We start from the raw sequence: 23,820 nt of genomic DNA, 5'->3' as shown, positions 1-23,820 counted from the left end.
TATTCAGGATCAAGAGCCAATAACGAATCAAACAGAGTTTCCAGGGGCGGACTAGGGAATCAGGTGGGATTTAGGCAAGTCAAATTTCTTTGAGAGCTCAAAAAAGGATCAGAAAAGGTCTTAAAATTGAGTTATTCCTTTGTCAAACCAAGTCCGAAAAGTCAAATCAGCGCAAGAGAGCAGAAATAGGTGATTGTTTACAATGGTGGAGTGGTCTGAAGCCCTATGGAGGCCTATCCTTTTCCTAATTTGAATCCACATTTTAACAGAGTTAGCTACCACTGAGCTTGAGGTAAAGTTGGAGGCAGTCAAAGGGAGCTGGGAGCAAACCAGGAAATGAAGAGAAAATTTAGAGAATGCAAATTCCATATCCACCCATGCAGGGCGGACTTCATCTGCTGTGTTGTTAATCCAGTATAAAAGTTTATGAATATTACAGGACCAGTAATAGTGTAAGAAACTGGGCAATGCAAAGCCACCTAGAGCTCTTGGGAGCTGTAGCAATGATTTTCTGATGCACTGATTTTTATTGCCCCAGGGGAAGGAACTTATTCATTGATCGAGCGATCTAAAAAAAAGTATTTTAAATAAGGACAGGGATATGTGGAAAAAACCCCCAAAACAAATAGAAACTTGGGAAAAACAACCTTTTTAACTAAACTAACACGACCTACTAGGGATAGTGGGAGACCAGACCAAATTCAATTTCTAGAGACCAGATGTCAAATTCTAGTTTACCCTAAATATTTAAATTCGTCTGTAGTATGTTTGAATGGGAAAACAGACGGGAGTATATTTTTGGCCAAAGAATTGATGGGAAGAAGTTTGCTCTTATGGATGTTAAGTTTATAGCTTGAATAGGACCCAGATTTGGGGTAGAGGGGCAGCTGGATTAGACATGTATAAAAGGAGATCATCAGCATACAGCGATAATTTATGCACTTTCCCTCTGGTGATGCCCTCAAACGCAGCCAGGTGGCAAGAGGCTCAATAGCTATGGCAAATAAGAGGGGGAAAAGGGGACAACCCTGTCTGGCTCCATGATAAAGTGGAAATGGGGCAGACTGGAGTCCATTTGTGAGGACTGAGGCAACAGGACATTCTGGATTGAAACCAGATTTCTTCAGAACAAAAAAAAGAAGCTCCACCCCAACTCTGTCAAAGGTCTTCTCCGTGTCTAGTGAGATAATCATTTCCAGAATGTTCGAACTAGGAGAGCTAATGATACTTAAGAGCCTCCTCGTGTTATGAAATGAGTGCCTTCAAAGCATGAAACCCGTTTGATCAGCTGATATTATACTTGATAGGACCCGTTGTAAGAGTTGGGCTAGGATCTTTGACAGGATCTTTAGGTTAATATTTAAGAGGGAAATGGGCCTATAGCTACCGCACAGTGATAAAGAGGGTTTTTATCACTCTTAAGCAGGAGAGAAATTGAGGCCTCCAACAGGGTGGGAGGCAGTTTTACCATTGTGAAGTGACATAATTACCCCCTATACTTCCTTGATAGGGACTGGACCTCCCAGCTCCCTACACAAATCCACGTTTATTTTAGGGAAAACAATCTTATCTAGAGGGCTATCTCCATCCCAAACATCTGAAGGACATTGTGAAGAGTAGAGGTTCACGGAGTAGAAAGAACTAAATATCTTGTTAATCTCGACAGAATCTGAGGTAACTACATCTGACGTGAATTTGATCTTCGGGATCAATCTGGATAGTGTGGCTGCACGTGCCTGATGTGCTAATAACCTTCCTGCTTTATCCCCAGTCTCAAAGAAACGTTGCTTAGCAAGGAATAACTGCTTCTGCGTCTTAATCAATCAAATTTGGACTGAAGCTGAAGGCGTTCTTTATAAAGAGCAGGGGTAGGAGCTGAAGCATACAAATTGTTGATTCTAAATATCTCCTTTCCTTGCCTCCAACTCCACCCTTTCTGCCTTCTTTAAGGTTGAGACATATGATATAATTTGCCCACACATGAATGCCTTAAAAGTTTCCCATAAAGTGCATCTAGAGGTATCTGGAGAATCATTAGTATCAAAGAACAAGGAGATCTGTGAATGAAGGTATTCTTTAAAGGAAGCTTGGACTATGAAAGAGGAGTTAAATGGCCACTGTCTGGATGGGGGAGGGTACGACTAGGAAAGCTAATCTCAATAGATATGGGGGCATGGTCTGAGATAATGCTATGATACTCACATGAGTGAACTTCTGATAAAAGCTAAAAAAATCAGTCTGAGAATATGAATGATGACCGTGCGAAAAAACAAAACAAAAAAAACAAAAATGAAAAAGCATTGTCTGAATGGGATTTAGCTCTCCATGTTTCAAATAAACCTACAACTGCTCTTATATGTGTCAAGGACTTTAACTGACTTAGATAATACCTGAGGAAGACCTGTCTAGGGAGGGGTCTTGAATTAAATTAAATTAAAGTCGCCAATAATTAAGTAGTGATCATCAACTTGAAAAAGCTTGTAATGATTTTATTATCGTCCCATGTAGGTGCATAAACACAGGCCATAACCACAGGCATGCCACATAATCTACCAGAAATAATTACAAATCGACCATTGGGGTCTTCAATGGAGTTTGATAACTCAAATGGAACACTCTTATGTATGAGGATAGCCACACCCCTTGCCCTTACTGAGAATTTAGAATACATCCCCTATCCTAGGTCGCTTGACACAGTTAACCTCTGAGGAGCAGAGGTGAGATTCCTGTTTCCTTTTCTGTAAAAAAAATAGAAAATATCACCCCTGAGTTGCTTTAAATGAGTCCTAACTTTGTTACGTTTCATGGGCTGATTGGTGGCCTTCAGGTTCCAGGAGATAAAGTGAAGATTCTTACCCTGAGTCGTCATATCATAAAGAAACAAGGAATAATAACTCTCTCCCAGGCCTGACGTGACTCCAGAGGCAAAGAAAAATGGGCAAAACAAAAACACATAACAAGAACAACAAACATACAAAGAAAAGGACATCCAAGCATCCCTCCACATCCCTCCCCCTCCCATTCCCTTATACAAACCAAACACATCTTCAATCCCAACAGGATAACACTTTTTGCTTCCATAACCTTCTCTTGTTCATGAGGTCATCTAAGTAAAACATACGCCACATTTTTACAGAATGACGTATGATAACAGAAAAGCAACGTCTTAACAGGCCATCAACAAGTTTGCCTCAATATTTACCTCAAATAAAGAAACCATCCCACTTAATAAATCCTGCTGCAGGACAGCGCATGGCAGAGATAAATAAAAGCAAACAACAAAAGGTAGTGAGGTTGGAAAAAAAAAAAAGATAAAATAAAGTGCCTAATAAAGCAACGCCTGATATAACAATATAACATAGATATGAGGGCATCAGAGGCATATCAGCCAAACCGAGGTCTCACTCAAATCAACTTAACAAGTTTACCATCATACTCAGGTCAGAAAAAATGGTGATAACTTCACATAGGGTACCCATACTGTACAACTGAATATTTTCCGTCATTGACCGTTTTTTTTTTAAATGTGACGGAAAAATCTGAAGGCCATCCGTCATTTTGACAGATTGCAATTCACACCCCTGACCACTTGGTGGTGAGTGACCTTATTAATTGGCTCTTGTCTCTCATCGCAGTTTGCGTTCCAAACATCACGGAACTTTTGTCGGTGCACGATTTCCTGGTACACCGATTACACTGATGCACACGTCAGAGCTCGGGTAACCATAGACCATAGACATATATATAAGAAGAACTTGAATACACCTCACGGTGATACTTGGACACGTCATCAGTGATACAATATATATGTATATATGTCTATGTCTATGCAGCTAACGGCTACCAAAATGGAATTTGCATACAACCGAAGCACTTCAACCCTACGGTACCGTGTAAGAGCTGTTTACGCTAGCAGTCCCGTTCCGAGTACGGACAAGACGTGTCGGCAGCATTGACTGTCGTCAGCCAAAACTTTTTTTTTTTTGTTACCATTTAAAGTCAATACTGTTCTGAAAAAAGTACTTAAAGTTAATGAAACTTTAATGAAAATGAAATGCTATTGAATATGTCTTTATTATCATTTTAAAAAAAATAAAGTGACGGGTATAAATAACTGAGGGGATTTTTATGACCTTGTCAGTCAAAATGACCGACAACGAAAAAGACTAGCGCAAACTATGACTGCGCCCTACTCTTTATTCATCATTCGCTCATTGTAAAATGGATGCACCAAGGTGAACGTTTCATCCTCATATGAAACTTGCAAGCGAGCAGAGAAAAGAAGCCTGAACTTCACTTTCTGGTAGAGAGCTTGCTTGATTTTGTTGAAAGAAGCTTGTTTCTTTGCAGTGACAGCACTGACATCTGGGTACACTTGCAGCGTTATTTTGCGGTGCTTAAACTCAAGTTGTCTGGCCTAACGAAGCACTTTCTCCCTCTCCAGAAAACGATGAAAGCATATCACAAAAGGGCTGGGTCTACCTCCTGGTCCAGGTTTAGGGGCTAGCGAGCGATGTGCTCTCTCAAGCTCCAGGGGTTTGGAGAGGACATCGGGGTCAAGATTTTGAATCAGCAGATCAGATATGAACTCGGTCGGGTCCCAAACCTTTTCACTGCCCTCAGGAATGTTAATTATCCGGAAGTTGACTCCGGGACCTGTTTTCAAGGTCGTCGAGGCGGTCTTGAAGAGACTTGTTCTGGGCTTGCAGCAGCTTCACTGTCTTTTCCGCGCTTGTTATGCCCTCAAAGTTATCCCTGGCCAGGGACTCTGCAGCAGCGAGGCGACCTTTAAAGTGATTCACCGTCACACGGATTGCGTCCACAAAGTTCTGTAGTGGTTTAACAGACTCCTGGATTAATGCAGACATGTCCTTCAGAAGCGATGCTCGTTGCTTCTCCAGTTCAGAAACCAGCAGGCTCGTTGATAAAATGTCGGGCGAGTCTTTGACGAGGCCAGGTGTGTTGCTAGCATCCTAGCTCACAGCCGCCATTTTAGCAAGTTTGCTCACTACAGTAGCTGCCACGCCACGAGTGACTGGGCAGCTTGCTTACTCGCTTTAGATTTAGAACCACTCACTTTCAGTCACTTTCCCGAAACAATTGTGGTGTTTACAGGGCTATATCAACTGTTCAACTCGGAGATCGCTTCCAAGTGATTTTCTCCTACATCATCACCACCACAAGTCCTACACAACACACAATTCTTAAATTAGAGTACAAGTATAATACCATTCTGGGAGACCACATAGGCAACTTACTATTGAAACTTAAACAGAGGCACTTTGAGCTTGGTGACAAGCCACAGAAGTAACTGGCAAGGCAGTTAAAAGGAGAACAAGCAAAACGAGCCATTTATAAAATAAAATCTAAATCTGGACAGATGCTTACAGACTTAAAGGTTCACTAGTGCATCTTTTCCGGTTCTCTCCTAAATTGCACAGTTTTTGGTCAGCTATATTTGAGCAGTTGTCAAAAGCCTACTCCAGAGTCATTCAGCCTAACCATGACCTGGCCATCCATGGATGCTCTGCCGAGACCTCTAATCTTCCGAACGACACGCAGGTCACTCTGCACCTCGGGATGGTGATGACCAAGTTAATTAGCTGTACCCTTTTGCCATGTTAACAATACCCATCCACATTGGGTTGGTAACCCGTGTTAAACATGGTAAATGGTAAATGGCCTTGTTTTTATATACCGCTATTGGTACTCAAAGCGCTTTACAGTCACAGACACATCTACCCATTCACTCACACAAGCACACCAGTGCCACGCACTGGGAGCAACTGGGGGTTCAGTGTCTTGCTCAAGGACACTTCGGCATGTGGCACATTCCGGAGATCGAACCGCTAACCCTCTGGTTCGTGGACAATCCGCTCTATCTATTGAACCACAGCCGCCCATTATCCATCCTGTAATACACTGTTGCCCATAAAGTTGGAATAAAATAGTTTTTACCTCTTCTCATTAAATCGTTGTAACAATGTGATTTATTCTTGATAGATAAAGGCCATATTTTCTCAAACCTTTATTGATCAATCTGTTCCAAACATATCACAGTAGAAATTAAACCACAGTTAACCTTTGCAAACTGTGTATTCAGGCTAAAACAGAATTCGGGAAATTGAACAGTAGGATTAAGGGTTTTGTTTAAATTTTTGAACCTTAGTTAATTTAACAGGAAACACATATTTGAGGGTATTTCATGCATAGGAATGTCCAATACTACTCTTTCAAATGTCACTCAGTCAATATTGAGTATGGCCACCCCTGACATCAAGGCGTAAAGATGTCGTGGCATACTGTCCACAAGCTTGTTGATGTTGTCAATAGGCAGGGCATTTCACTCCTCTCCACAAATGACAAAGGTGGCTCGCTGGCATTTTCCAATTTCTACGACAGAAAAACTGATGAAACATGGATGTACTGCATACAGACTTTAAGAAGGAAAAGAACAACACAGCGAATCTCTTGCCTTTTATAGCCCCAAACAATTGTTAAACATGAATTCATTTCACCTGGGTAACTGGGACTCAGTATGTAATTGTTGCACCTGGTCCAAAGTGATTACTGATGTGTATAAATAGAAATAAAAAGAGGAATGTGTCTGAAAACAAAGTGATTCCAACTTTATGGGCAATAGTGTATAATGGGAGCTGTTCAGCCAAAGCCTGTTAAAAAAAAAAAAAACTCAAGTTAACTAATGTTACGCTAACAACATTTGTTGCAATGCTGCAATCAAATGCAACTTGTAAACTTGTGGTTACGACATGGGAAGTCATGTACACAGGTTCAGAGGTTCTTGAGGTTTCTTGAGGTTGAGATTTAGAAAAAGTCACTTGCAAGTTTTATGAACTTGCACTTGGAGGCCATGAGATTTAGCACACAAACAACACATGACTTAATGTAGGAAATGCAATGAAAATGAAATAATAATTACAAAACTACACGAATAAAATATAAGTGTGGACTAGTGGTTAGAAAAGCGTATTTGGGAGTGTAAGTTCACTGGTTCAGATCCCTTCTACCACGACTGAAGTTCCTTAAGCAGTCACCAAAACCCCCAAACTGCTCCCTTGGCTCACTGCTGTATGTTTGAATAGATGGGTTGAATGCAGAGAATGATTTTCCCCATGAGAGATTAATAAAGGATAGCAAAGAAAACAGACTTGCCATCCATCTGAAAACACCGGAAAACATGTTACAATAAAGAAAGGGCTGTTCAAAAGGACTCATGAACACATATTTGGCCTTATTTGAAGACAACTAATTCTGGCACATCTTCTTCCCTAGCTCCACCCTCTCAACCAAATATGGTCATGTCTGGGTCCAAAAAGAAACAGCAGCAGCCACAATTTCAAACTCAAGGCATCAAAACAAAATCCACAAACTAATGGGTGAAGCTGCACACTATTTACACACAGAGCAGCATTAATATTCTATTGTACACACACATTTTGGGTGACGTGGAGAATGGAAACTCAGCTGTTTAATCCAGCTGTCTAAACAAGCCAAGCCCCGAACACAACCAACCGCCACAGAAGGAGAAAATGGGCTGAGAAGTGAGGTACTATGTTAGCAACTAGCTTCATGACTAATACATTGAAGTAATATTGAAAATTGACAGTCTCTTTGACAGTGCTTCCAGACATGCACTAAAACACCATCAGAGAAAAGGAAATGTGGAGAATGACAAAAGGAATATAAAAATTTTAGGAAGATAGAGGGGGGTGGGGGAGTGATATCATAATAGAGGTTTGAATAAAAGTCCTCAGATGTTTCCCTCCATCATTCATGGTTTCATTTTTGGTTTCCCAGGTAACTGCAGGGTTTGTCCTGATAAAAAGACTAAGAAAAAACTAATGGGACAGAAAAGCTAAGAGAAAGAACGAACAGAAATAATGGAAATATAAAAATGCTTGTGAGACATGAGTGGATGAGAAGGAAACTAGGATTCTAGCATAAGGAAGTGCTGTGGAGACTGAGTGGACATGCAATCCAGTCAAAGAAACACATAATCAGGTCAAGAATAAGAAGGCCTGACTGGCAGTACTGTACTATAGTCATTTAAATGCATGCATGTTTTAGAAAAAGTGAAAACACGGCCTGAGGGCAGTCTAATCTGTAAAACAAAGCGAGTTGACATTTTGTGAGTGTTTATGTGTGTGTGTGTTTTCCCGCAAGGAAAAGATAAGAAGCTGCTGACAAACCCAAAAAACAGCCGTGTAGGAATGATGGGTTCAAACAAACAACATGCCCCGTCTCTCACTGACCTTCTCCCTCTCTATTTTTTTTGATTGATCTGCCTTCCCCGATAGTCTCTCTCTCTCTCTTTACTTACTTTTTTTAACTTAAGCCTTCATTTTAATTCTGGCCACTCTTGTTTATCTCACTGGATATTTTGCATTCAGCCTTTCTCTTTCCCATTCTCCAAGGACAGCTCAAAAGCAAGTCAGCGATGAATGAATCGGTGGATGGACAGACACATGTCTGGCCGGTTGGTATGCTGTGGGATGTGACTGTCTGGCTGAATGAGGGGAACTGCTGTGTAATGATAACGGCACAGGAAGGGTTCCCACAGCAACAACTGGGACAGGAAACAGCTTTGAGAGATACATAAAGGGACATGGATGGGATGGTAATGGTGGCAATGTTGCCTTTTGAAACTGTGAAATCTACAACTTTTTATATGGGCACCAACTTCTTTTACCGCATTTATGTCCACTAAAACTTCATCCACGTCATGAAGTAGTTTCCTTTATAACTATGCACTGATTTGTAAATCTGTGTAGTAATATGTTATTGGAGCTGGAGCCTATCCCAGCTGTCATTGGGCGAGAAGCGGGGTACTGTACACCCTGGACAGGTCGCCAGTCCATCGCAGTGCTAACACAGAGAGACAGACAACCATTCACACTCACATGCATACCTACGGACAATTTTGAATTTGTGTTTAGTCACTTTGTAATCACTCTTTGTGTTTAGTGTGATTTAATAATTGTTAAATGCAATATAAACACGATGTAAAAGTTCACTGGTTTGCTGAGCTGAACAGCCAATCAGAGTGAACCCTCTCACCGATGCGCTCTGCCGCCAATACAACATGCTGTCAACAGTGAGGGACATGCCGCATAAACTACGGCTACTTAACATCATATCTACATAACATCGTGACCTTGAGTGTATGTTTCAAAATGCATCTTAGTCTACATGTGCCAAAAAATGGATAGTTGGCAACAAGCATGGATGAAATTGACATTACAAACTTACAAACTGGATAAAAAATAAAAATCATTTAATAACACATAATTTTGCATAACATTTCATTTGAGGCTAGATCTGATTCTAGCAACTTCTTATGCAGCTCTGTTAACTGTAAATTACTCCAACTGATTGGATTAGGTAAAAGAGGGCTTATCCCAGTCAGAAAATCAGTCGCAACAAACTCAAACTGACTGAATAATACAGTGAAACTAAAACAATTCGTTCCAAACCTTTACGCATATGGCTGGACTGGTGCTACCTCAATCAGAGCAGTGTGAATGTGCTGCTGCAAAGGGATTGTGGAAGACTGTAATTAATATACATTTTATTTCTAACTTTCAACTGATCTTAAAAGTACATCTGTAGTTGCCTTGTTGTGTGCAAGGATGTAGCTGACACTTTGTTCTGCGTCTATCTTTGTGTTTGTCCTTATGATCAAAGAAGATCAAGCAAGCCATTAATCTTTATTATATGATACCTAATAAACATCTGATCAATTCTGGTAAGAAAAAAAGAAAACCAAGCAGGAGGCAGTAATGCTACAAATACTTTATTTGTCAAAACAAACCAGCTGGTAATTTAAAAAAAAAAAACAATAGAGAAAGACACAATAAATTATTTAAAAGCATAGTTTTTTCATGAATATATTTTTTGGAACATGTGTGATTCTATTGTAAAGGACTGGAATATAAAACAAAACAGCTACGTGGAAAAATAGGAATGTCACTTTGGAGCACACAACAATGGAATGTGCTGAAAATGGCAGCAAGTGACAGGCACAGGATGAACACACACACAAGCACACACATCCACACACACACTTCTCACACACATTTACAATACATAGACTTGCAGTTTATCATTTAGTCTATTAATGCCAAATGTTATTTGTTGCAGTCTAAAACACCCAAATCTTTAATTTTTATTTGACAGTCAGCTAATCAATCAGCTAATTGTTTTACTTCGAAAAAGCTAGTCAATGGTACACCAACTATACATTTTGCAGCAAAGCATCTTTGAAAATGACATGTTAGCTAACCTCACCATCTGGTTTTTTAGATGCTTTACCATGTCTTATTTTTACCATATTTTCAGAGTGTTTAGTATTTAACTTCATCCAAATAACAGCCCGGGAGTACACACGCTTATAAAAAAGCTGCTGATCATGTTTTACTGTGACGTATCATATCAATGTCCAGTTTTTCTTTTTTCCCTGTCTTTACAACAAAAAGCAGTCTAAAATCCAATTTTCTCTGCCTATAAACAAACCTGAGCACATGTATGGTGGGACACAATGGAGGTGATGAGAGACAGCTGACACTGTCTTTTTTGTCTCACAGCTGGATCATGTATGGAACTGGAGCGCAGTTAATTTAAATTCTATCTCTCTTGCCTTGATGCTTCTGATAGCTTTGATAGCTACCTACACATGCTCGCAATGTACGTGCACTTGCACGCACAGCCCCATGCCGACCATTCACATGCCTGTATCCGCTGCCAGGTCTTGCAGACTGTTGCTAACCCTCCACCCTTAGAACAAAAGGACCTCTTCCTGAGCTGTTACAGAGAGACTGGCAGGCACACACATTCAAGTATCAGCTGTATTTTCAGCAGAGACTAAGAACACTTCTCCACTCTCCACAGATCTCCGCAGACAGGTCAGATTGTGATACATGTGAGCATTTTCGAGAGTCAGGAAAGAAAAATGCCAACAACTTGAACATGCTGATTGAAACTGTCGAGCAAGCAGCAACCTTTTATGTGTTGCATCTTGAAAGTGTCTCCTCTCTCAGTTCTCACCCTGGAGTGCTGGTAATCTGGAAATAGTTGGCTTGATTGTGCCCTTTTCAGTTTGTCGCCTGTCCTAAAAAACTTCCTCTCTGCTTCTCTTCCTGAGTCTCTCTCTCGCTTTCCTCTGTTGTGCGTTTAGGGTCGGAGTATCATGGTTTTATCCATGTTAGCAGAATTCCGCTTAGCAGCTGGAATGCCAGGAATGCTCAGGAAACTGGGCACAACGCAGCAGCCTGATCTGACATCCCCTTTGATGAGAGTGAATGATGAGGGAAGAATGCAAAGGCGTGTGCATATAGAAATTATATATTAATATATCCAGAAAGGACTGTGTGCAAACGAGAGCAACCCTTAGGATTCTGTATAAATATCGACAGTTTTTGTCTTTAGGAAGAGTGTGTGTATGTGTGTGGGTGGGTGTGGGCGTGTGGGTGTGTGCAGGTGTGTGGGGGTGTTGTGGGTGTGCATGCGTGTGTGTGTGTGCATGCAGTAGCAAATAGTAGCTAATAGCCTAATTTCACATCAAGATAAAGTGTTATTTTGGTGTAAGCTTCCTCCAACCCCTCTCCCTCCTTCCTTCTGTCTCACGCTCACTCATCTCAGCATGATTCTGGCAGAAGAACCTTCTGAATTTTCTAGAAGCAGTCTTATTTTAATGCCAGCAAGCTGCGAATACATTCACACGAAACACAAGTAGGACTGTTTACATAGGGGTTAATTCTGTTTAAATTCAGTCAAGTTGGCGTCCAATAAAAAATCATGTGTTGTATGCTGCTGCATGCTTAATGTTGAAAACCACTGTAATCCAGTGGTTTTCAACATTAAGTTTTCAGCTAAAAATTTTAGATTGAACTCAAAGAAATTCCTCTGGAGAAGGTTCACATGAGATGTTTAAATGTGGTCTAAACACCAAGTTTTGTAAAAGTTAAATAACAGACATTTATGCATTTACAACTTTTGCCTGTGTGCAGAAAAATGTAAGAGGTTTACTTGCAAGAACAAATGTCACTGTGTGTGATGCTTTATCAAACAGTCGCCTCCTTCTTTGCCACATGTTTGTCAGGGTTGCTCTAATTATGTGAAGTCCAATGCAAAATAGATAAAGAAAATAAAAATTAAACAAATCAGTTAACTGTTCCAGAGAGTCTCAGCGAGGAGGCTGGGAGGGACACGCACACTCGCATGTTTCGTGATGTGTGAGAAAGATTTCATCAATGACCCAGAGCACCCGCGGCCTCTGATGGCGCTGATAGAGAGTGGTCTCTGGGGCGTACTTCAACACCTGGAGGAGACAAGAAGAAAAGCTGTGAGGATGAAGAGACTGAAAAGGACAAACAGCTCCTGGACCTAGTTGGTAGGCCTGAACATGCTTTACCGGCTCACTGTAGTTGATGCGAATGAAATCTCTTTGAATATGAGGAAAAATAAAGAGAGAAAGAACATCAGGGGCTCAACAGGAAAGAGAAGCTCTGAAAACACTGAGAGGAATCTCATGTGTTCCAGAAACTTGACATTGAAGCCAGTGAGGTAAGACAAAATATAGATTAGATAGCAAATGGAAAGTTTCTGAGAATGTTATGTTATAGCGTGAAACTGTGGAAGCCATGATAAAACAATTCCTCATGACATCTTGAGTTTACCTTTCCAAATGTTAATATTTTTTTTATTTTAGCACTCAATCATTCTTTCTCATTTTCAGGGAAATGTGGAGCCCTTCCCAGTAGGGATACATCCAGGTCATGTTGACGAGGGACTTGCTGTCAGTTCTGCACACTATCTCAGAAAACACCATGCATCCAGTTCTTAAAGTAAAAATAAAGGGCTTTGGCCAAACAAAGTGTACACACACACACACACACACACACACACACACTGATTTCTAGAGTTTGATTGTTTTCCCTATGTCAAAACATTTGCAAATTGTGCCTTTAAACAAAATTTAGACCATTATTTACTAATGTGGAGTCAAGGTGATCTTGTTGATGTTGAGAATCTATAAAGGCAGTATAGATTTAATGTTATAATAAGATTTAGTCAGTGTTTAACTATAATGGACTTAGTAGATGCCCACATTGTTTGCAGGTGCCACTTCTAATGTCAAAATAGAGTGGAAGTACAAATGGTTCCACAGCTGATGCAGTAATTTTGCTTTCCAGCGCTCATTGAAAGTGAGGCTGCCAATGATTTATGTCAGGACTTCCCAGCACTGAAACAATACTGCGTTTATTGTGTTTCTTTAAGAAATGAAGTCACTGAAGAAACCTGTTACAGGGCTGTGATTACTGGCAAGGAGGAGAGAGGAGGGTGGAAGTCTCGCAATACACACACAACACACATTCAGGCTGTTGCTGTGTGCATGTACATACAGACACACTGCACCTTTTTCATGCTCTCATACGATGATGCACACTCAAACACTCCCACAATTATAACCCCAAATCCCACTTTTGTTTAAATTTCCATTGTGTGATTTTTAACAGTGAGAGAAAGCGAGACAGAGAGAGAGAGAGAGAGCCCAGTGGACCAATAATGAAGCTATGCAAGAACAAAGACACAAAGAGATGGAGGGAAGTGAGAGAAAGGAATGAATGACAGGCTTAAAGGACAAGAATGGTGCATTGCAAAGGGATAAATTGAAAATGGGAATTGGGAAGAATGAAAGGATGATGGAGGCCCAGAGAGAGAGGAACAGAGTGATAGAATGCTAACAATACGCTGAGCGATATGGAGAGACTGGCAAGGGAAGGACGGGGGCCGATGTAGGAACCAATGGAGGAGGGAGGCAGGGAGAAAGCTGATGGTGCATTGCTGCTTCATTGTTGATGCAGCTCCTGCCTCTGCACGCCCAGTTTCTCCCTGCTTCTTCTTCTTCTTCTTCTTCTCTTCACATCTGAATCTCGCCCTCTCTTCACTCTTTTACACACAACATGTGATGCGCCTTACATGAGGTGGAAATTTGGTGTATCAGAGTTATGTTTGAATAAGATTCTGCATCACTGTTGAATGCTGTCACATGACTCGAAAAACTACAGTATTCACCAGCAGAAAAATATTAAAGTTACATACTGATACTGATTCGTCATTTCAACTATAATTCTTATGCATAGGGAAATAAGCGTAAACAGAGTGGGAACACCACAATGTACTGAGTCTATTTTAACTAACAAATAATGTAACTGATGACAGCATTCACTTGGACTTATGTCGGTGCATACAGCTGATTTTGATCAAGACATCATGTGCTAAATAAGTTTAAAAATCGCATCATTACTAAGAGAACATTCTTCATTCTCAATTGAATTAGTTCCTGACTCACTTCATTTATGTGACAGCTGTAACAACACTGCCTCTCACACACCAGATGCCAAATATGACTTGAGACATTATGGAATAAGCTTAAAGCAACTTAAAATTGCTAAACTTGGAGCTTTTAGAATATTTCCACTTGAATACCACAGAGGGCAGAGTTCATATGGTCTCTTCTGGTGAACACTTCACACGTGACCTCAATAGACCTACCTCGTGTAGTTTGACTGTTGTTTTTGAGGCCTGACAGGTGCAGCCGTTATTCCAGTTATAAGTTCCGCATCCGCAGTTGCCTCCACAGCGTTTTACCAACAGACATCGAGGGAAGAAGACGGCGTTGGTGGTCCTCAGCTCCTCACGCAAGTTCACGGAGTAGTTCCGAGGAGTACAGCTGTAGCGCTTGACGTCATCATAGAGACGGTTCAGATCGACTTAACAGAGAGAGAGAGAAACAGAAAGAGAAAAAATAAGAACTCATTAGTCTTTGCTGGATTGTGGTCAACATCTTATCTTTCACCATCTATTTGGCCGGTACTGCAGTATTTTATGTTGATATTTGATAGTATTCATAACACAAAGGCATCTCCTCATAGGCTGGTTCCATTTCAACACAATGAACATTTGTGTGCGAGGAAGTGGGAGAAGAAGTGGATGAGTAAGGGAGTCAAAAGATTTTGACTGAGATATTTGCTCAGTTATTGAAACTATGTTGCTTCACTTAATCGTGAATAAAAATGCATGGCACGTTGGAGACCCAGACTGAAGAATTAAACAGAAGGAGGAGGTAAATATGACAAATTGACTGTGATTCACATGAAAAATATGCTCAATACTGACTGAATGGTTGAGAGGTGGAGAGGCTATTAGCTATGAGGACAATGACAATTGACTGCAGAGATGGAGGGACGACTGGAGGCAGTCTCCAAGATGCAGGAAGAGAGAACATTAAGGACAGAAAAGAAAGCAGCAGCCATTAATTGATTGCAGATTGAATGTATTGATCAGTGTTTCTCCACGTCATCATTTTGAAGAAAATTGCCTCTTTAGGACCAGCTGCAGTGTCTCAATACTAATTTCAAGAAAAGCAAATGGATTATTTGACAAGCTGAAAGGACAAAAAAGTTGCTAAAGCATTGGTCAAGAGAGGAAATCCTAGGGTCATGTTTAAACTCTGTCTACATCAGTACACTTCTTCTGAGTACGGACATTAGAAAACAATCCATAAGAACTTGGGAGTCAAACTTGCAGGAGAACATTTACTTTGGGTTTGTTGACTGTTTGTCTTGGAATGTGTAAGGCTTAGGGAAAAAACTACAACCGTCATCTGAAACACTTCTGTGGACAATGGACAAAAAGAAAGAGTCATTCTGAAGGAAACCCAGAGTGACAACAGGTACTATGAAGAACAAATGAGCCTATATATAAAAAGACATGAAAGGACTAGGGAGAAGAAAGGACTAGGGAGAAGAGCAACAATCAGTGGTGGATTGACTGCTCTCTGATTGTGGTCATCAGCAAGCTAATAATCAATACACTGTCCATACAAAGGTGGCAATTATCTGTGACCCTCTGTGGTCTGGTACATGCAACTGAGTGCTGGATAAAACCTTTGGAATGTGGAAAAATTATGAGCAAAAATCCTACCACGACTGCTATTAGAGACAGCCCTGTTTGCAAAGAAAATGTCTCTAAAGTGGCCAGCTAGTAAAATCAGTGTGTAAGATATAGTCAGAGACCAAGTTTAATTTCTATAGTTTACTTATATACTGTGTATGAACACAGACATCTTTGCTTTCCTCATTTCAATTAAAAAAACGTTACGGTCATTCCTTCAACAATCTCCTAAGGTTCACAGAAGCATTCCCTCAGCACCAACGGAGACTGTACTATACTTCACCGCTTGCAGAAGCCACTTCTAAGGGGAAGGCAACTGAACAGCCACTTTCCAAAAGTGACATGACAAGAAAAAATTGCTGATGTGTTTGCCTCCATGGCAGAATGTGATTGTAGTCTGTCCAAAAGAAAGCACAGGGAGAGACCACTAAAGGCAGTAAACTGAGCCTGTTCCAACAGAATGGTCTGCAAGTATTGGCCTTTGCTCACTCCACTGTTCACCAGCTGATTTTCTGCTGTGCGTCATGGATCTGCTCTCCATCCAGGAGCCATTGGAGTGAGTGGATGACTATACTCTGCCCCTATGTAAGTCCAGCAAACTACTGTAGCACCAATACACAAAGCTGAAAGGAAGAAGGAACAATAAACAATACTATAATAATTACTATGTAGTATGTTCAAATAATCTTAGGGTGTAATGGAAAAATCCTGTCTTTAAAAAAGTGGAATATTTTTAAGGATGAATTTTCTGAGGTACTTACTGTTTTTTCCACGTCATTAAGCACAATAGGCATTTACGACCCAATACAAGCTTAAAGGTACTGTCAAGATCAATATTTGCAGGGAACTGCAACAGTGCATCTTGTGAGACTGGCTTGCATCCAGCTCTAGTGGCCACTGCAACAGTTTAAAAAAGGAAGAAAAGTGATGCAACAGAAAGAAAACTGTATGTACAGCATAACAACAACAAATCTGCTTATCTTGATGTATTGTGTTTGTGAGAGAGAGAGAGAGAGAGAGAGAGAAAAACTGCTGTCAATAGAAACCTAATGCTATTGATAATCAATAAGCAATTGTTTGTAAAAAGAAATCTTTGTGGTGTTGGCTCCCATTCATGTCACCTGTTGGAAACCCTATGGAAAATTAACAACAGTGAATAGATATAAGGCATTTCCAGTAGTCAGTGTTACTGGAAATATGATATATTACAGTTAGCAAAGCTTTGTTAGCAGTTCAGGTAACCAAACCTGTGGTGCAGTGGCAGCCAGCCAGTGCAGCTTGACAGATCATGGCATTGTTCAGTGCTACTAGCACCACACAGTGGGAAAATCTAATTGAAATAAGAGCAGGAGGATCGGAGAGCAAGAGAGATTAAGATAGATGGTGTAGTATATATACAAAGAGCCTTGCTTATGGTTCCATCCAAGTGTTAAAATTCCCCATATTTTATGTCTTTTTAAGCTGTTTCAGTTACATGGCAAGATGACAGGAAGATCCAACACATGTGGAATAAAGAAAAGAATCGCAGAAAATGAAAGCTACCCTATGCACACGTATGAGAAGCTGGCTGTGTTTGCATGCTCCCCTTACAGCCCTGCATCTGTCATCTGTCTTAGTGTCAGTTGCCTTGCGCACATCTGCTGTAGACTAAACGTTAAATGGATTATGTCTTCATTTGTGTGCATGTTCACAGGTTAAGAGAGGATTCAGATTTAAATACTGCGTCAATGTCAAATTCATTTTGGCAGACAGGATATATGATGTTGATGTAAAAATCGATTTACACCTTTCTAATGATAAAGAACTGTCATGTATAATCTGGTTTAAAGAGTAATGGAGTATTGACATAACCCAGTAATTACAGTAGACACTGATACGCAGATACACTGCTCCAATGTCAAAAAATAAATAAAAAAATAAAATAAAAATACTGAGGCACCACCTATAACACCCATTCAAGAATCATTTGGGTCTCTTAGTAAGAATCTCATAGGGCTGATGAAATATGAATAAAACTACAAATGCTTTTCAGGGTCTTAAAGTAGTCTATGGCTGCACGACACTGCATGTGCAGAAGTTCAATAAAGTCATTGTGAAAATGCTGAATTTCTGGACACTTCTGAACTTCTGAACAGCCATTAAATATTACTCTTGCTTTGATAAAACGACAAAGTGTTACGTTTCAGTTGATGACAATCACAATGAGCTTGGTAATCTAATGGCCAAGCTCAGACACGTGATCTGTGTCTGTAGTTACAGAATTTGGTATATCTTTTGAACATGCCGTGAAATAATCTGGTAAAAAGTCACATCATAATTTATTATATAAAAAAGTGTATATGCTTCATGATTACTGTAGGTGCTCCAGAAATTGACGTACAGTACATGCACAGTGGTTATCCAGGAACACATAAAAAATGTTAATCCGGGGCAGGAAAATGCACTGCTGCTGACATATGAAGGCTCTTCCGCCTCCTGTCTGCACCTTTCTTAAGATGTATAATATACATCTTAAGGTCCTGCACCATATACTGCAACATCAAGCAGTGAATATTAAGCATTAACAACTGATCTCATTATCTAGGACTTCAGACTAGACCCATCATTCTGCTATACATAATTATCTCTGCTCAAATAATAGAAAGATTTTTTTTTTTTTGACAGTGAACCCATCATTTCTGCCTTGCACAGGTTGTACACAGGGTGCTGTGTGTGTGTGTGTAAGCGTGTGTGCTTGCAGGGCTGAGTGTGTGTCTGTTTACTGTAAGAGTAATCTCAGAAAAGCAGTGGTGTGGAACCGCCTCAGCTTGTAGAGGGAAGTAAAGAGAAAGGCTGAAAGAATGGTTTTAACACAGGAACCAACATGAAAAACACACAGTGTGTGTGTGTGTGTGTGTGTGTGTGTGTGTGCAAAATGTACAGACTGTAATCTTTGATTTCTGAGCATTATTAGGATTTTAATTGAATGTATTCATGAGTGAAGCGGAATGTGCGCAGGTCACTTAAAAGTGTGCCAATTAATATTTTCACCGGGCTTGCTGTCCTTCAAGAACAAAGGTGGGTGTCAGCCATTGTGCACGTCTTAATGAAAACAAAGTCAAGCTGCTGACTGTGGCAGATTTCTGCTCTGCTACACAGGTTGAATTTCCAATTAAAGAGAGCTTCACTGGTGTATCAAAGAGCTGCTGCACCTCTGCAGTTCTAGGTAGTCCTGCAAAATGCCCCCTCGTACGGAGACTTCTGATACCGGCTGAGCACACACATGAACTGATAAATAGAGATGGATTTGCTGTCAAGCACAAATATTTACTAAGGAACAGGAGAGCCCTCGGGTAGAAAGAGAGAAAGGGCGCACAGGAGAGAGATACAAAGGCGCAGGTGAGCGAGATGGGAAGTCTGCTGCAAGCTTGAATACTTTTATCCAGGCGCACACACATAAGCACTCTCCATCATAGTGTGTGTGATCATATTCATTTTCCTATCTGCTGAAACACATCTGTTCTCGCTGTGCATCTTAAGGACAAAATCTATTGCCTCAGTGACTCCAGGTCTTTGGCACTGACTTCACAGTAAAGAACTGCCCTGAACTGGTCCTGTCTCGCCTTGAGTCTGTCACTGACTCACTATGAAACCCACCAAAGGGCAAACTGCTTATCTGATGACGCAACAACTTAGTCAGGAGCTTTTTTTTTTTTTTTTTTTAAAAAGTCTATTGTATTTACAGAAAAATGAAAAAGAAATGCATTATAAGATAAAAAAAAGAAAAGAAAAATGCTCTCCAAAAATGGCCAGCATTCTCTTGCTTTTGTTTCCACTGTTATGTTTCCTCTGCTATTTTATACTACATCCTAAATGTCAAGTTAAGTGTGCATAGACACACTCAACCATCAAAGTAATTATATTCTAGCACTCTGCTTTAAGTGACACACGAAAGTGTGATTTCAGCTAAATATAAATCTGTTCCTTACCGTGTTTTAATCGCCTGTCATCCGTGCTATATATGATAGTAAAACAGTAATGGCGCTCCATCACAGTCATTAAAGCGCAAATTGAATGCCTTCAAATTACAGAGCTGTGGACTTTCTCCTCTGCAGTGCTGTACCACTGACTTTTTAGTATAGCTGCCCTCTATGTGAGAGAGGGCCTCCTGCTGTGTGAGTCTGTCTCGGTCAGCACAAGGCTCCACTTGAGTACAGGCTATGTGAGCAAAGACTGCACCAGTCTGCAGAGAAATACTAAGAATCGCCATCTGCACAACAATAAAATGGGATGAGTAGATCATGTTTTTCATTGCCAGTAAATTAACTCTGAATTAACTACTAGTTCAGCAAGTTACTATTTTCATGCTGCATTGTGAAACACAGCTCTGCACAGTCTCTGCTTTGACAATACAACCCCTTTACCAATAGAATATTAGAACCAATAATAATATTTTATTGGCTGCACATTGTTCTGCTGGTAATTCAGACAGATACTAAATCAACTTGGAGCTCAATTTTGGATAAAATGTAGTGTATATTAATACATGATGAAGGACACACTAAACCAACATCAAACAACGGCCGACAACAAAGCAAGCTGTGATGTTGCCTCACATCAGAGGCGGTTCTTCACAAAGGCCATATAGGCGGCTGCCCAGGGCGCCTATATGGCCTAAAAAAACGTTTAAATAAATAAATAAAATTAAACAAATAATAGTAATAATTTGCTGCCCTGACTGGCGCCCTTAACTCGTGCTCTGTCTTGAAAACAAAAAATTAACAGATACAGAAAAAATAAACAACAACAACCTTCCCTGTTGTTTCTCATTATTTGATTGTCCTAGCCCTGAATCTGTCCTGCACCATATACTGTGGAAGAGGGGGATGGGACAAGTTATCGGTGCATATCTCAGGTAGTGGTTCCTATTGACAGACGCCAATTACAAGTCATATTTGTCACACTGATACTGTCATCATGAAAAGTCCGTCCAAGCCCTCAGGTGCGGCTTTCAGAAAGTGGCGAAAAGAAGAGGCGGGAAAGAGGGCAAAGTGAAGAGGTATGTCGTCTTTTCTAACATTAGAAAATGCTGTTTGACTTTTCATTTGTACTAGACAGAGCCTAGCTAAGCTGAAATAAAGCAAAGTTGCCCAGTGATGCTACTGTAGATACTGTAGCTACTGTATAACTATAGGCCTCTAGAAGCTGCTACAGAGAGGAGCTTCTCCAAACTGAAACTCATCAAAACATTCCTGAGATCCACAATGTCCCCAGAGAGTCTCAGTGGACTTGCTTTAATAAGCATCACTCATGAGGTTTCTAGCCAGGTATGATTTGATTATAACAAAGATGCCTTTACTGCAAGGAAGATGTGTACAATTTTATAAACCGTAATCTCGCCTAGGGCACCAGAGCCGGCTCTGCCTCACATCCTTTGTGTCTGGACCAAAAAGTTGCACCAGAACACATTCCTTGTTCAAAAGGTGAAACCAAACCAAACCAGAGCTACTTTTAGCTATGAGCCTGGGAAGTTAGGAAGAGCTGCAAACAGTTATACAGAGCTGGCTTCTCTTGAATCATGCTGGTCTACGCTTTAGTAATTCTAATTAAACAAAAGTGTAAACGTCTATGCTACAATAATGTGGAAATATAGTATGTGGAGATGTCACAGATACTGATAAAGTAACAGAGATGATGAACATATGTTTATATTGATATATAATAGACATGTCTTTCTGATTTTGATACAGAATGCTTCAGGGCTCACATGGCTTGTAAAACTTGGACAGTATGTATGTATGTGTCTATCTTACCTTTGTTATGTCTGCTTGCCAGATGATAGGCCCTGGATCTATAATGTATGTGTGTTAGGGTGTAGATGCTGTCCAGGTCCTGCTTCCAGGTGTGTGGGTTCAGGGATCTGAGAAGTTGTTCGACAGTGTCAAAGGCAGCTATGGTTCTGTCTAAATCCTCCAGCGAGAAGGAAGCCTGCGCTGTGACTGCTGCTGACATCTTCCCTCCACCACTGTCCTACAAAGAGCAAAGGCCAAAAGGTAAAGACACATGTACACCTATCCTAAATTCATCTACATCAAAATCAATGGGGCCCTTGCCAAATCCTTCTTGGTATAGTCGCTTTATTGTCTCTTCCACCATTATGTAGCACAGAACTGTGATATACAGTAGTAACATTGAAAGGATTACTAGCTATTCAGTGCACATCATGTTTTGAGTTGGTTGAGAACCACATGGTTGCGCTGGATTTTACTATAAGGTTGTTGTTGAACTGTTTACTATGATGGAAATATTGTATACAGGGCTTCATCACAAATGTATAAGTGCGTCCAGTGACAAGAGCAATCCTGGGTGTCTGAACTTGACTCATTATTACATAGTTAAAAGCATGAGCTTCACTCTCCACTCTTCCTTAATCTTTATTCATTTCCCACACACAACTTTTTTATTGTAGATATTGTTAGCTTCACAATTTCAGCAGCAATGCTTTTATTAAGATCAGATAATTAAACAGGAAGTTTCTCTTTTAATTAATTAATTAATCTTGCATGACACACTTCTGAAACAGATTTTTATCAGCACATCATTCATGTGTTTATCATTCACATTCATGTGTGTGCTGCTGTGTGCTTTTACTTGTATATATTATTGATTTTCCTATGTGTTGCTGCTATAGTTTTTATTTTTATTGCTGCTGAACCAAAGACCTGCTGAACTACATTTTGTAGTTTTTTTTACTGGACAATGACAATAAAAATTTCTCATCACATACAGATGATTCTCGAATGGCTGCAGCTCTCCCTCTTAACTAGATAGAAAGCAACTGCAGTCAAAGTCTTATGACATGTAGGACTATTATAGCAGTGATGTGAGGTGTCATAATCAGCAATGACTTTCGCACAGGTAAAAGGACAAAGGTAAGTAATGAGCAGGTTTCTACAGCTCATGGAGGAGACTTCATCATTGAGCCTAACATTCATACAGAACTGCTCAGAGACTTTACATTTGTCAATATTTATTGTAAGAACTAAAGTCACTCAGTCGAAGTACAAATGATAATTTTAGTAGAAGTTCATCCTCATGATTCGTTTGTGTAAAATATCTTATCACACAAAAACACAACTTTAAAAACCAAAGCTCCAGAGCATTACATTTCAAATAACCATGTATTGCCATTCTGATTTGTATTTACTTTATTATGGACTTTTAAAAAACTCAGTATACAGATCTTTATCATTAATCTGTGAGTTATGTTAATGCTCAGTAATATGAAATGGTTACCAACACACATTTTATGTAAAACACTGAGAAAACTGATGTTGCAGATTCATACAGTGTAACTAGTACCAATCCATGCATAAAAATTTACATACAGCTCATCGCACACTAATTATTATGATCACATATGTCAATGAACTCCACCGCTCTTAAACACACGACACAAATTGTACCGATTCCATGTACTTATAAAAACATTAGTCTAAGGAAGCATGTCAATTTATATTCCAAGCCTCATGCATAATAGAGTACATGCATGCATGAATGTATCTTGTGTGGGTGTTGGGTTGGCATATGCAAATGGACCATATGTCAGAATTATTAGTGTAGCCATTGTTCCTAGTATACTTATGAATAGACTTATGTTTGAGGTGACGAGGTTGGAAGGCAAGTAATGGTGATTAAAACTGCTTGGAAGGACATTTAAAGCTGTTGTTTTAAAAAACAAAAACAAAACAAAACAAAAAAAAAAACATTGATGTCAGTTTGAAATAAAAACTGTATGATCCTGATGCTGACAATTAAAACAAACAAAAAAGACGCAGGCCTGGCTACTCGATTTTAATTTTAGGA

General features: G+C 40.0%; 1 protein-coding gene across 1 annotated transcript in view; it reads right to left on the bottom strand.

Moving 5' to 3' along the window:
- Positions 1-9,750: 9,750 nt before the first annotated feature.
- The window catches only part of pdgfd (platelet derived growth factor d), a 56,666-nt gene continuing 42,596 nt past the window's right edge, over positions 9,751-23,820 (bottom strand). Inside the window, exons 5-7 of the mRNA XM_084559219.1 lie at positions 21,768-21,984; positions 14,575-14,792; positions 9,751-12,337 (exon numbers count right to left, since the gene is read on the bottom strand). Of these exons, the coding sequence (XP_084415345.1) occupies positions 12,203-12,337; positions 14,575-14,792; positions 21,768-21,984 (570 nt within the window). The 3' untranslated portion in view covers positions 9,751-12,202. The remainder of the gene's footprint in view (positions 12,338-14,574; positions 14,793-21,767; positions 21,985-23,820) is intronic.

The sequence above is a fragment of the Chelon labrosus genome (genome assembly GCF_963514085.1).
Source record: "Chelon labrosus genome assembly, chromosome: 13".
Lineage (NCBI taxonomy): Eukaryota > Metazoa > Chordata > Actinopteri > Mugiliformes > Mugilidae > Chelon > Chelon labrosus.
This window is presented reverse-complemented; position numbering and strand designations above follow the sequence as displayed.